The 14,352-nt window shown below is 37.4% G+C and overlaps 3 protein-coding genes and 1 non-coding gene across 4 annotated transcripts; 3 read left to right on the forward strand and 1 right to left on the reverse strand.

Annotated features, from left to right (window-relative positions):
• The first annotated feature begins 704 nt into the window (after positions 1 to 704).
• Positions 705 to 5,150, forward strand: LOC127417696 (regulator of nonsense transcripts 3B-like). Its single transcript, XM_051657858.1, has 10 exons — positions 705 to 933; positions 1,429 to 1,535; positions 1,636 to 1,742; positions 2,417 to 2,515; positions 2,614 to 2,724; positions 2,816 to 2,859; positions 2,987 to 3,175; positions 3,358 to 3,518; positions 3,701 to 4,028; positions 4,129 to 5,150. Exons 1-10 carry the CDS (start codon positions 820 to 822, stop codon positions 4,261 to 4,263), a joined length of 1,395 nt encoding a protein of 464 aa, XP_051513818.1. The 5' UTR covers positions 705 to 819; the 3' UTR covers positions 4,264 to 5,150.
• Positions 5,151 to 6,871: 1,721 nt separating this feature from the next.
• rpl39 (ribosomal protein L39) lies at positions 6,872 to 9,145 on the forward strand. The gene is made up of 3 exons (XM_051657901.1): positions 6,872 to 6,994; positions 7,238 to 7,341; positions 8,932 to 9,145. Exons 1-3 carry the CDS (start codon positions 6,992 to 6,994, stop codon positions 8,978 to 8,980), a joined length of 156 nt encoding a protein of 51 aa, XP_051513861.1. The 5' UTR covers positions 6,872 to 6,991; the 3' UTR covers positions 8,981 to 9,145.
• On the forward strand, positions 7,466 to 7,598 carry LOC127418485 (small nucleolar RNA SNORA69). Its single transcript, XR_007893495.1, has one exon. It is a non-coding gene; the product is annotated as a small nucleolar RNA SNORA69 (small nucleolar RNA).
• A 128-nt stretch (positions 9,146 to 9,273) lies between the features above and the next one.
• On the reverse strand, positions 9,274 to 12,467 carry LOC127417706 (ankyrin repeat domain-containing protein SOWAHB-like). Its single transcript, XM_051657883.1, has 2 exons — positions 11,870 to 12,467; positions 9,274 to 11,411 (listed from the first exon to the last, which is right to left on the reverse strand). Exon 2 carries the CDS (start codon positions 11,303 to 11,305, stop codon positions 10,226 to 10,228), a length of 1,080 nt encoding a protein of 359 aa, XP_051513843.1. The 5' UTR covers positions 11,306 to 11,411; positions 11,870 to 12,467; the 3' UTR covers positions 9,274 to 10,225.
• Between the last annotated feature and the right edge of the window lie 1,885 nt (positions 12,468 to 14,352).

Below are 14,352 nucleotides of genomic sequence, written 5' to 3' on the forward strand. Positions count from 1 at the left end.
TCAAGATGTTGCAATGGCCCAGTCAAAGTTCAGACCTCAACCTGATTGAAATGCTGTGGCGGGACCTTAAGAGAGCTGTGCATAAACAAATTCCAGCAAACCTCAATGAACTGAAGCAATGTTGTAAAGAAGAGTGGGCCAAAATTCCTCAAATGATGTGAGAGACTGATAAAGTCATACAGAAAACGATTACTTGACGTTATTGCTGCTAAAGGTCGTTCTACAAGCTATTGAATCATAAGGTGTACTTAGATTTTCACACATGGCTTCTCCATTTTGACTTTATTTTTGTTAAATAAATCATGATATGGTGTAATATGTCATGTGGTGTTGTTCATCTGAGGTTGTATTTACCTAATTTTAAGACCTGCTAAGGACCAGATGATTTTTATTATGTCCTGATAAGTAAAACCATAGAATTCAAGGAGGGTGTACTTTTTCGTGTGTGTGTGTGTGTGTGTGTGTGAGAGAGAGAGAGAGAGTGAAACAAAAATGCCAGAGGTCTGCACGGGAAAGCATTCAATTACATATTATAAAAGTATAAAAACATTATAAATATTAACTACAGAATGAAATGGTTTTTAGGGCTTTGGAGTTGTTGGAGGTAGCAAGAGTGTCCAGATAGGATTTAGCAGAGTGGACACTCTTCACCTTATTGGGAGATTCTTTGCATCATGAGTTTCAGCCAATCAGAGACGCCTGTTGGTGTTACGGAGAAACAACTGCGGAAAGTTGCACACTGGGAGACAGCAGACACAATTCATAACAGCATAAAAAACATACAAAGTTGGACATCGTTGCAAAAGTTGATAAAGGATAATGAAGGAGGACAAGGAAAACACTCGCCCCAGAGAAAAGAAAGTGGAAATAAAGTGTGATGAAAATGAAAAACCCGAGAAATCAAGTAAAGAGAAGAAGGAGGCTATGACAAAGGTAGTTAGCAGGCTAGCTGGCTACATTGCTCCTACAAATATAAACATTATAAACAGCGCAGCTAGTTGCTTTTATATGAAATACTTGAGAATTTTGTTTTTGACTGTGTTGGAAATACCACGTTGACATATTATTTGCTATTTGATTTAAACCTTGCAGCTACAAATGGCTGAAAATGCCGAATATTTACAGTCTGGTTAGCAAGTCCCCCTTTCAAAGTTTCCCATTTCTGCTTGGTTTTACATGTTGTTAGTAATAGTAGAGATAGATCACCAAATTATACCTGTATGTTAATCGCTGTTCAGATATTATTGTTATTAAGGACGCACCAACTAATGCTCCACCACTAATCACAGTAAGACGCACGCATGACTACATTTTACCATGTGAATATAGATAACTGCCCTCCACTCCCAACACCTCAGTCACCTTGACTATGTATATATATTGACTGATATATTTAATGTTGTTTTTTGTTCTTTTATCAAATTTTAGATAGTGATACGACGGCTACCTCCCAGCCTAACCAAAGAAGAACTAGTGGAACAACTGCAGCCTCTTCCTGAACTGGATTACCTGGAGTTTTTCTCTAGTGATACAAGGTTTGTAGATGCAGTCATTTACAAAAGAAAACAGAGCAGAGAAACAAGTAAAAGGTGATTATGTACATGATGACTGATCAAGATATTTGTTTATTTGCAGTCTTTACCCTCATCTCTTTGCAAGAGCATATCTGAATTTCAAAAATCAAGAGGACGTAGTTCTCTTCAGAGACCGTTTTGATGGCTATGTCTTCATTGATAATCGAGGTTTGGTTTATGCTTGTTTTATTACTTTTTTCACAAGTCTTATGTTATTGTTTTCTCTCCCCTTTTCTTCCCAATTTGGAATGCCCAATTCCTAACGCGGTCAAAGTCCTTGTGGTGGCATAGTGACTTGCCTCAATCCAGGTGGCGGTGGACGAATCTCAGTTGCCTCCGTGTCTGAGACCGCCAATCCGCACATCTTATCACGTGGCTTGTTGAGCGCGTTACCGCGGAGACATAGCGCGTGTGGAGGCTTCACGCTATTCTCCGCGGCATTCACGCACAACTCACAACGTGCCCCAACGAGAGCGAGAACCACATTATAGCGACCACAAGGAGGTTACCCCATGTGACTCTACCCTCCCTAGCAACCAGGCCAATTTGGTTGCTTAGGAGACCAGGTAGGAGTCACACAGCACGCCCTGGATTCAAACATGTGACTCCAGGGGTGGTAGAGGTCTTATGTTTAATGTTTACTCACTAACTTATGGTGTTAAGAATCAAAATTTTGCTGAATGGACTGCTGTCTCATGTTATACTCTATAAATGTCAGAGACTTTTAATTATTCTTTATTATTAATCATTATTATGTTAGGACTGCAATATTTGGTGTGCTGGTAAATTGCTGGAACTTCTCTAACCGTGAGAATTATTATCTTCTATTTTGCATGTTATAGGACAAGAATATCCAGCCATTGTCGAGTTTGCACCATTCCAGAAAATTGCTAAGAAAAGGAGCAAGAAAAAAGATGCCAAAAGCGGAACAATTGAAGATGGTGATTTTGTTTTTCTTCCTTTGTTTGTAATCATTGTAGGTAATAATTAACTCGGGACAAATGTTAGTCTAATTCATTGTTATCACATTACTAATTAGATGCTGATTATAAGAAATTTTTGGAACTCTACAATGGTGATGAGGAAAAATTTCCTTCCAACCCTGAGACTTTACTTGAGGAAATAGAGGCCAAGACAAAAGAACTCAGCAGTAAGTTTCTGCAATAAATGTCTTGAAGAACAATACACCTTAAGTAGTTTTCACTCATTGCAAATAATCTTCTAAATTTTCCTTTCTCCAGCTAAAAAAACAACACCTCTCTTGGACTTCCTTAAGAATAAACAGGTAAAATAAGGGTGCAATATCCTGAATACTCCATTAGGCTGACTCAAGGTAATTTGCCTGGTGTCATTACATAAATTGACATACTCATGTGCAGTCTGTTCATGAACTCCTATTTCGTCCTCCCCAGAGGATTAGAGAAGAAAAGAAAGAAGAGAGGAGACGAAGAGAGCTAGAACGTAAACGCTTGAGAGACGATGAGCGGCGTAAGTGGAGAGAGGAGGACAGAAGAAAACGAAAAGAGGCTGAGAAACTGAAAAAAGAAAAGGCATCTGATAAGGATAAGGACCAACCTAAAGAAGAACAGCCAAAAATCAAGGTACTTCACTATGTAATGCCAATTTTATGGAATATCACGATTAAGTTTTGAGGTTTGGTGCTAACTTTAGTACTTATTTTGTATCTAGTACTGATCCCTGATGTCTTTCTTTGCCACAATACATTTACTTAAGCTGCTAAGGTTGTTACGTGTAACAAAGTCACCTGATGTTTTGTCTACAGCTCTTGAGGAAACCAGACAAAACAGAAGATGTTGATACTGAAAAGCCAAAAGAAAAGCCCAAGAAACAGGACAGGGAGAAACAGAAGGAAGGCCGAGCTCCAGGAGGAGGAGACATGAAGAAACGGCAGAATGGTGAACACAGAGATGAGAAGGGGGGCAAGTAAGTTGGTTGCACTAAACACATCTGTGATTTTTGGAGTAAGTCTAGAGATATACAGTAAATGGAGCATAATGGAGTTGTCACTTAGTGTGGAAATTAGTGATACTGTTTCATTCAATTTAATCTCTTTCTTTTTATTTTCCCTCTCATTTCATATGATGTCTTAATTTTTTGTCATGCAGACTAGAGGATGGTGGGCATAAAGATTACAGGGATCGTGATGGAGACAGAGAGAGAGACCGTGACAGAGAGAGAGAGAGAGAGCGGAGACAGAAAGAAAAAGAACGCGTCAGAAGGCAGGATGATGAGCGGAGGAGGAGAAGGGAACGTCAGGATGGAGAAAACACCTACAAAAAGAGAGAGGAGGAGGGGAAGAAGGAAAAGGAGCGTGTTTGGGAGAAGAGAAAGAATGAGAGTACCGGAGAGTCCTCTGGTAATGTTCATCCTGACAAGCCATCAAAGGAAAACAAAAGGGAAGACAGTGCCAAAAGGGATCGTCTAAGAAATAAGGTACAGGCATTTTTGATATGCAAATTAATCTTGAGTGTATTTGATTATAATAGTCAAATATCTTCGGTGATTAATCATAACCCTAACATCGCCGCCTTAGGATCGACCTGCAATTCAGCTCTACCAGCCCGGGGCAAGGAGCCGTAACCGGGGTGGAGGTACAGGAGAAGGACAAGCAGTGGAGAAGAGGGCTGAGAGGGAGTCCAAGAATACTCAAGAGAAAGGGGCAGAGTGAAGAAGCAGCCCTGTTCTAGCATGGCAAGATGTCTAACGAGAGGAGTGGCTCTGTTCTAATCAGGGCAAATTTACACCTTAATACAAGGAGCTGCCATCAAAAGAATTTCCCCCATAAAAAAAAAACTCTCTGTCTGTGACATGAGAGCACATACCTGTCACCCTCCAGTGCCTGAATGAGCCCCCCAAAGTTTCTGTTCATGAACAAGGCAAAGAATCATTCAGTTCCTGACTGATGGTTAGATGTGAGAAGCGGGGCACAACCAAGAGAGAAGCCAAAGTGATTGGACCATGATAACTCAAAGTGACCTTACTTTTGGTACACAGCAAAACTTATTTTACTTCACATACTTTTCTGCTTCATAGTTTGTAATAAAGCTCAGCTTGCTCAAGATTTCACTGTTACACTGTAGAAAGATCTTACTGCACCTTACCTGAACCATTCAAACCAATGTCATACTGTGCATTTAACCTAAGACAATCAGTAACATGAGTTTGTGTTCTTATAGCGTGGATGTAGCTTTTAAAGAGCCTACTGATATACTTTGTTTCCAATTCAAATTACCATGTAGAAATTGGTCAGTTGGGAAAAGAGCCATGCTTTATAAAGCTGATTGCCATTACCACTGTCAGTTTTTTTCTGCAAGTTGACTAAAGTATATGCAAAACAGATGTGGCCTTCCCTAATTTTGGAATTAAAACATATCCTACCACTCTCACAAAAATACAATTAGCTTGGTTTAGAAACTTAAATGTGTTGTAATCCAGTTGTATGGTTCCTTAAGTAATATAACTCAAACACAGCTTGTTTTCCTTTTGTAGTTGCAGCTTTGTCAAAATGCGAAGAGAAATCTGAAAAGACAATAAATGAACAACTTACATGTTCAAGTGTTTTATTTGGTCATTACATTTGGTTGGTCAGTTAGTTTTAGGAATTTGTGTCTCAAGTGTTTAGTACATTTTTAACATACAGTTAACATAAAAATAGATAGAAATATCAGCATTAGGGGCCCTTCAAAACAAACGTGTTCATGCTCTAAAAATCTAGACGCAGTGCAATGAAAAGAGCTAAACGCTGTTGTCTCGAGACACATTAAGTTCTTTTTAAAGGAATATTTTGTGTTCAGTATAAGTTAAGCTCAATGGACAGCATGTGTGGCATAATGTTTATTACCTCAAAAATTAATTTTGACATCCCTCTTTTTCTTAAAAAACAAAAATCGAGGTTACAGTGAGACACTTACAATGGAAGTATTTGATTTGATTTTGAAGTATTTGGGTTTAAAAACAGAAATGTGAAGCTTATAATTTTATAAAAGCACTTACATTATTCCTCAGTTAAAACGTGTGTATTAATTTAACTGTAATTTGTTTAAATGTTCATTTTTGCATGATTACAGGGTTTACAGCGTTATGTCGTCATGGCAATGAAACTGTACAATTGTATATAATTTTACATAGACAAGGTTAGTAAGATATTTTATCACACTTTAAGGGATGGATCACCCAAAAATGAAAATTCTCTCATCATTTACTCACCTTCCTGGCGTCCCAGATGTGTATGACTTTCTTCTTCTGCAGAACATGAATATTTTTAGAAAAATATCTCAGCTTTGTTGGTTTGTTGATCACAATGCAAGTGAATGGGCACCAAAATTTTTAAGCTCCAAAATCCACATAAAGGGAGCATAAAAGTAATCCATACGACTCTTGGTGGTTAGATCCATGTGTTCAGACACAATATGATAGGTATGGTTGAGAAACAGATAAATATTTAAGGACATTTTTGCTTAATTCTTCTCCCTGCCCAGTAGGGGGTGATATGCATAAAGAATGCGGATCAACAAAAACAGAAGAAAGTGAAAGTGAAGGAAAGGGACTTAAATATTGTTCTGTTTCTCACCCACACCTATTATATCGCTTCTGAAGACATTTATTTAACCACCAGATACTTCTGGAGTACTTTTAAGTTGCCCTAATCTGGATTTTGGAGCCTCACAATTTTGGCATCCATTCACTTGCATTGTATGGACCTACAGAGCTGAAATATTCTTCTAAAATCTTCATTTGAGCTCAGCAGGTGAAAGAAAGTCATACACATCTGGAATGGCATGAGGGTGAGTAAATGATGAGAGAATTTTCATTTTTGGGTGAACTAACCCTTTAATTACCATTTAATTTATTAACACATATTGTTTACGTCTTGTGTTTATTCTTTTAAAACAGTATTTTATTGTTTACATATTGGCTCCATTCACTTCCATTGTAAGTGCCTCACTGTAACCCAGATACCCCCCCCCCCCCCCTTTTTTTTTTCCTCAAGAAAATGAGGGACAAGTAGAATTGTATTTTATTTTTATTTTTTTGTGGTAATCAACAATATGCCACAAATGCTTTAGATTGAGGTTCACTCGTACTGGACCCGGAATATTCCTTTAACTTGACACTGCGTCCAAAGACGTGACGAGGCGCAACGGTCACAGACGTCCGTATAGCTCATGTCTGTATAGAAGAGAAAAAAAAGAAGAAAAAAAAAAAACTGTGCATATGGACGCATAAACAGGTTCTGTGTGAACGGCCCCTCTCGGTGTAGCTTCGTGGATCCACTGGGTGTCGCTGTGATTAATAGGAGTATGTTGGTGTCCTAACGCGGAAATACAACACTTGCGTTCCCCATGGTTCCTTCTCTTCAGCTATCGCCATAGTGGTGAACGTATTGCGTTCTGAAAATGGTAAGTGAAAATCGCTAAACATCGTTGAATAAGTAATAGATTTCTGTCATATACTTGCCTTTTTGTTTGTTAAATGAAGTGTAAAGTTGCTGGGCTCAAATATTGGATGGATTTATGTTCGGTAAATAATGAAATCGTAGTAAGATCACCACACCTCTTGTAAAACACTGCGGGATCGCGAACTTCACCCATTGCAAATGGTTGTCAAAATACCTGACAACGTGCTTCACATTTATGTTTCAGGCGTCACACAAGACCTTTAGAATAAAACGTTTCCTCGCCAAGAAGCAGAAACAGAACAGGCCGATCCCTCAATGGATTAGGATGAAAACTGGCAACAAGATCAGGTATGTTGTCATGGATGGATGGATGGATGGATTAGTGGTGGTTCTTGCTTCACAAATGTTTGCGTGGACGTAACTAGGGTATGTAGACATTTAAAGTGGCACTGGACCTTGTATCTTGTCCACGAAAGCAGGACGCAATTACAGTGCTAACTTTTGTGGGAGTACTGCCATTAACCTGCTGAGAGCATCCTTGTACTGTAGTCATAAGTGCTGTCATTTCCCATATGACATGTGAAAGCTCTATAGTGGAGACAGATTATATAGGACTGTAATTGTGCTTTTTTTTTAAATTTTTTTTTTATATGCATTTAAGAATAAAATGTGAGATTGTACAATGGTGATGTAAATGGACATTAAAGAATATGCTTTAGCTTGCCTTTTTCAGGTTTTAAAGGGATAGTTCCCCCCAAAATGAAAATTGTCATTTACACACCCTCATGCCATCCCATCCCAGATGTGTATGACTCTTTCATCTGCAGAACACAAAATTAAGATTTTTTTAGACAAATATCTCAGCTCAGTAGGTCCATATAAAGCAAGTGAATGGTGACCAAAGCTTTGAAGTTCTAAAAGCACATAAAGCATAAAAGTAATACATACGACTCCAGCGGTTCATTCATGTCTACTGAAGTCTATGTTTTTCCAATCTGTTTTGGCTGAGAACAGCCCAAAATGTCCTTTTTTAACTCTAAAGCTTGACATCAGCTATCTCCTTAACAATCATTATTTCATGCTTTATTACACTTCCTAGTGTGCTGCACATGCTTCAAGTGCTAGGAAGTGTAATCGAGCGTGAAATCATGATTGTGGCTGGAGACTGCAATGTTAAGATGTACAGTGAAAAAGTAACATTTTGGTTGGTTCTCACCCAAAATCTTTTGTCATATGGATTACTTTTATGCTGCCTTTATGTACTTTTTGGCGCTCCAAAGTTTTGGTCACCATTTACTTGCATTGTATGGACCTACAGAGCTGAGATATTGTTTTAAAAATCTTCATTTGTGCTCTGCAGAAGAAAGTCATGCATCTGGGATGGCATGAGGGTGAGTAAATAATGAGAGAATTTTCTTTTTTGGGTGAACTATCCTTTTAACCAGTGGCTGATTTACAGATTGCATATTTGCTGTGATCCAGTAAACTGTTCTAAAGTGATATCAATGTTCCCACTGTCTTTGGAAACTTGGAAATATGAGGGAATTTTAAAATGGTGATTTCCAGTCCTGGGAGGACATAAAGAATTGAAGTCATGTAAATTTCTATAGAATTTTTTTTCTTTTTTATTATGTTCTGCTCAGTTATTTCACTAGCGAGAAACTGCTGTAAATGCAATCTCTTTAAAATGATATATTAAAATGCTTATGCTGTAATTAATTTAATTTAATTTTTTTATTTTTTGTGTGTGTGTGTATGTAGTACATGTAATTTTTTGATGAGCTATAAAAGTAACGTGCATGGTGTAGATTAGTTTTCTACCCTGTATCGCTTTAGAAACAAGGTTGAAATAACTCTTTTCAGCATTTGCTGGGCCATGTTGTTTTTCATTAATGAACAATGCTGTTGATTAAAAATCCTTGGGAAATCTGTTTGCAGATACAACTCCAAGAGGAGACACTGGAGAAGGACCAAGCTGGGCTTGTAAAGACGAGGCATATTTCAGTATCCCCCTTCATCTGTTCCCTGCCAGGACCACCAACTCATCGAGACCTGGAGAGAAGCCATGCTATCTGAAACAGTAGTCTCTCTTTTGTACAGATATTCTGGATATGTCCTTGCAAAACAATAAAAGATTTGTCATCTAACCAGATTTATTTGGCCCCTTCCCTTTTGTGAGAATGCTTCTAAATGTCAGAAGTTGATACTTCTAATTAGTGGTTTTGCAACAATGTTGTCTTGCACATAAATCGAGGTTTTGCACTAAAGCTCCGTTCACACCGCAAACGACATTGTCACTTGTGTCACTAGTCTCTATACTATGATGTCGCTAGTGGCCGACCGTTCCTACTGCTGTCCCTCTAATGTAATTGGTGGACTGCACGTCTGGCCAGTAGCTTTTGAAATGCTGATTACAGATTAAACTGCTGGAAAAACTAAGATATAATTCTAATTTGACAATGAATCAGTTCTCTCTGCATCATTTCATTAAAAGACAATCTTTCAATATATGAATGAAATTCACTCAGAATGCCAACATGGTTTTCCATGCATCATTTTTATTAGGCTATATCCATGTGTGTAGTTACAAATGATGTAGAACTGTGAAATAGCACACAGAAAATTGCCTGCACTCGACTCCAGTGTCTCACACTCAGCAGACGGGTGACATGAACTCCACTGTCTTCACTCAATTGTAGTCGCTCCCGAATGTCGCTCGTCATTTGCCCAAAATTAAACTTTATTCAAAGTAGTCGTGTCGGTCGCCACACCCACATCTAGTCACCAACGGTCTCTGTTATCATTGAAAATGAATGGGAGCATGTCTCTTTGTCACTTGTGTCGTTGGTGGTGTGAACATGGCTTAATACACCCTGTTGTACCTGTATGCATTTATAGGCACTTTGTGTCAATGTTCTGAGTTTTTTGGCTCCATACTGAGGGCAATTTATTATTGGTTAGCAACAAACTCTTGAATTTCCATGGTTTTTTCAAAGATATTTAATTCATAAAATGCACAGCACACATTGAGGCAACCCTGGGATCAGAAAGCAGTTGGCACTTTGCCATGTGAATTAGATTTTCTTAAACATATATTACAAAAGCTCACCTGTAAGGACTTCTGAAAAGTTGTAACCGCTGGCTACATAAGGAAGTTGAAGTCTTTTTTTCTTAATGAACAAATTGTTAAAGGGTAACTTTAAGGACCTTTGAGAATATAACACTATTGGTTTTAAAAAGGAAATTCAATTCTCAGACTTTTTCTTCTAGCAGACCAACGTTGTACAACATCCTTTTGTGCAATTCTGCCCTCTGGATTTTCCACTCCAACTTTATTTTGTTTTGGCTGTGCTTGACTCGCACTGTTGTTGTTCACTTTGAAGTACCTTACAGTGTGTTCGTCATCCCAGGCTCCGAGAAGCTCTTTAATTTCCATTGGTGCGTTGTGCTTAAGATATTGCCATGCTCTCTTCCCACTGTAGTCCATGACATCTATTTTTGCACTAAATGCGCCAACCAAAAGCTTCACGACCATGTACTGGTGATGCATGGCAGCCACGTGAAGAGGTGTTAGACCTCCACTGCCTCTCAAGTTCACATTCACCGGCAACCCTTCTTTTTCAGCATGCTTGATAAGTTGAATCAGTGTCTCGTCCCTTCCATTTTTGGCTAACCAATGGAGAACTGTGTAACCACTGATAAAGTCTTTTCTGCTCAGAAGGCTGGGATCCTCTGCAAGAAATTCCAGCATAGTGTCATAATTCCCATCCACAGCAGAGAGCATCCATGCGTGTTCCATGGGATCTAAAGCCCAGAGCGCACAGCTGTTGATAGTGTCCTTTACACCATAAGGTGCATCCTCTTCACTGTCTTTGGACGATACAATCGAGTGTCTGGATGATATAATACTTGACAGTCCAGATCTGTTATTCAGAAACAACTCTTTCAAGTACTTCTTACGCATAGTGGTAGTGAGAGAGCCCTTCTCGGAAGCATCAACTGATTGTCTGCGGGAGGCGCTGCTGCCAGGTTCACAGACCTCCAGCTGTTTCTGGAATCTGGATCTGCGGGTGGAGGCGCTAATCGCAGGAGGCACAGGTCGAGCACCATATCTAGAAAGGCGCTCTTCAAGATTTGAGCGGAACTGGCTTGTTATCCTGTTTTTAAGGGAATCGGGATTACTTCCGTGGTTGCCTGAGACTTTACAGAGTGAGTATTTTGGTTCCTCTGAGGGAAAGGCGCTTGCTTTTCCCACAGAGGCATTGAAATGTTCCTCTGACCCGACGGGTCCACTGCTGGCCCCCTCATACATAATAGCAGATTCCCGGGAAGATGTTTTTCCTCGCTCGTTTAGATGAGATACGAATTAAAGAGGCTTACATAACCAAAGAGAAGTCCTTCACCCACAAGGTTCAAATCTGGGAGGGAAAATGAATAAATAGTGGATAAAAAATAAATGCTTAAGTAAATCATAATTATGACAATCCAACATTCAAGATTTAGTTTTTTGTAAAAGAAAAAAAAAAAGACATTAAGGCTAATACTTTAAGGAAAAGTCCACACTGAGAAGAAACGAGCGCTTCTTCCTCATATTTTGTTCCTCTTTTGGTACTTGTTATTATTATTATTATTATTATTATTATTATTAAAAAAAAAAAAAAAAAGACATTCACAGTGATGATCACCATTTTCTTTCTTTGTAATTTTTTTTTTTTTTTTAAATAGGCCCAATGGCAAGTCCGTATCTATTGAATTAAGCCTGTTTTCAGACATTCGTTAGTTGATGTTTGAAATGATAAAACTACATCGAACGTTTATATATAATACTAACTACTAAATACTAATATAATTAGCTATTGAAGAATGTAAGACTAACCCATGGCTAGCTCAGGTAAATCATCCGGGTGCCGTCGCACCTGTTGTCCGTAGGTCTTCAAAGTTTTCTACTCTTCTTTCAAAGATGTATTCACACAGTTCAACCAAAATGTTCTTCGGTTTAAGGGCTTCACAAACATCATAGCGCCACTTTAAACGCCAAATTCCGCTTTCTAAGAAGCAGAAAAGAGTTCTGTGTGTAACCGAAACTGCTCGAGTATGTTTTTCCTCTGGCCATCTCCGACGTCCTAAAACCCTCCCCTTGATAGAGCTACAGATCCAAAGTCCAAATACATGTGACTAAATCAGTAGCCTACTTGAAACAAGCGACATTGCGACCATTCAGTTGGATGATGGTGTGGGGTTTATGATTTAATTATACACTTTACATTAAGGTTGTATACGTTAACACATGCACATGTAGCATGTATTACATTCCAAATTAGGTTTCAAGAAATAACAATGTATATTTTTTTCACGCATTTGTTCATCTTGGTTTGTTAATTTATTCATCATATTTTTAATTGTTGTTTCAAGTGAGTTCTTAATTGTTAAATTACTAAATATGTAAGTGTATGCAGAAATTGACATATACCATGATTAAAAATGGTGTAAAAACATTGGTCATTTTTCATGTTAATTGTGTCATGTTAATGGATACACATCGTTATTGTAACAAGTTACACAGGGTTGGGGAGTAACGAAATACATGTAACGGGATTACGTATTTAAAATACAAAATATAAGTAACTGTATTCCACTACAGTTACAATTTAAATCATTGGTATTTAGAATACAGTTACATTCAAAAAGTATTTTAAATACTGAAGAGATTACATTGCATTTTATTGTCATTTGTTTAATTTAATATTTAATCCTTTCAGATGGAAAACATGTATGCATACATATTATGTGATCCAAAGTGCATTTGAACAGCGGTGAAACACTTTCTTATGATGTGTTACATTCATACGAGCAGTCAGAGAAGTAAGTTTGAAGTAAGTTTGGAGCAGAAGAAATAGAAATACACCTTGTGTTAATTGTCAGCTTTACGCTAAGCTAAAATGCTATTTCTAGCCATTTTACATGCACGTTACCAGGCATGATCATATTTTTTTATCAAGAAAATTCATGTTTGATCATTTATTTTTCTAGTAAGACCTTTGATATTAGGGCAAAAATCATATTCTTTATAATAATTGTTTTATTGTTTTCCTGTAAAAATATCTAAAAAATCCTTAAAACAAGATCAGTTTGATTTATCTTGCTTTAGAAACAACACTGCATAAGATATTTAGGTTTTTCAGAGAATGTATTTTTAATGTGTGTTTTGTCTTACTGTACTGGCAGAGTATGAAAATATCTACCAGTGCTGAAGAAGTAATCCAAAGTATTTAGAATATGTTACTGACCTTGAGTAATCTAACGAAATACGTTACACATGACATTTTACAGCATGTATTCTGTAATCTGTAGTGAAATACATTTCAAAAGTAATCCAACCCTACCGATACATTTAGTAGAAATGAATCAAACAAAACTTCCACGAATAGACCTAAATGCAAATGTTATCTATTATTTACTCCTAAACTAACTTTTCTTCACTAAATAGTAAACAAACTTCCCTCTTTGCTCTCTTTCTCTGGCTCTTGTCTTCAGTGGTGAGTGAAATGTCAGTACAAAAGGAAGGATTTATTTATTTGTTGCAAATATCACTCCATGTTGCGTTAATCGCTATCAATATAGGGCTTGATTGAACTTTTTCTTGGTTCAAATGGTGCATTTGTGAGTAAGGTTGTTTCTTACAATACTACCATCAGGATATTTAAAACAGAAAAATTAGTTGATTTTATTTATTCATTATTCTTAATGTTATTCTGTTTGACGTGAGAACATGTGTCTTTCATTTTTAAACAGAGCGATATAGTTTTGTTTCTATTTCTTTTTACCTTCTAATTCGAACCATGATTACAGCCTTATAATAACATTGTAATGTGTTTAAATGGGCTTCGGAAAATTAGTATGAACCGTAATAAATTTAAATTAAATAGATCAGTAGGCCTACGTTCCATGTTTGTTTTAACTGCTCATCTACTGAAAACATTAAGCAATTTACTTTAAAAAAATGCTTATGACATTTAGCATCTATCTGGACCTGTAGAAATAAGCGTTAAAGCGGTTGAGCTGAAAACGAGGAAGGCTAAACCATTTATTGAAAAGGGGGTTACGTTGTGATATGTTTTGATTACCATGAGTCTATTGGCTGTAATTGTTATCAAACTACGTGTATTTTCGATGTTGTCTAATAGCGATATAATCACAGTTCCAAATCTATGTTATTAATACAATGAATATAATTAGTAATGATTTCGGTATCAGTCATGAATGGTATAGTCCATCGTAACCGAGTTCTCTCAGAGATTATTTAGCAGAGATGGGCCACTTCTATTAAAATGAATTGGAGAAATTGGAACGCTCAACCAA

Source organism: Myxocyprinus asiaticus, chromosome 27 (assembly GCF_019703515.2).
Source record: "Myxocyprinus asiaticus isolate MX2 ecotype Aquarium Trade chromosome 27, UBuf_Myxa_2, whole genome shotgun sequence".
NCBI classification, from domain to species: Eukaryota; Metazoa; Chordata; class Actinopteri; order Cypriniformes; family Catostomidae; genus Myxocyprinus; species Myxocyprinus asiaticus.

Bases quoted from the DNA above. Each gene is read 5' to 3' on its own strand.
- LOC127417696 (XM_051657858.1), top strand. From the start codon at position 820: ATGAAGGAGGACAAGGAAAACACTCGCCCCAGAGAAAAGAAAGTGGAA. The intron at 2,725-2,815 runs GTAAGTTTCTGC...TCCTTTCTCCAG, and splicing joins CAAGACAAAAGAACTCAGCA to CTAAAAAAACAACACCTCTC. The intron at 3,519-3,700 runs GTAAGTTGGTTG...TTTGTCATGCAG, and splicing joins AGAGATGAGAAGGGGGGCAA to ACTAGAGGATGGTGGGCATA.
- LOC127417706 (XM_051657883.1), bottom strand. From the start codon at position 11,305: ATGTATGAGGGGGCCAGCAGTGGACCCGTCGGGTCAGAGGAACATTTC.
- rpl39 (XM_051657901.1), top strand. The intron at 7,342-8,931 runs GTATGTTGTCAT...ATCTGTTTGCAG, and splicing joins AAAACTGGCAACAAGATCAG to ATACAACTCCAAGAGGAGAC.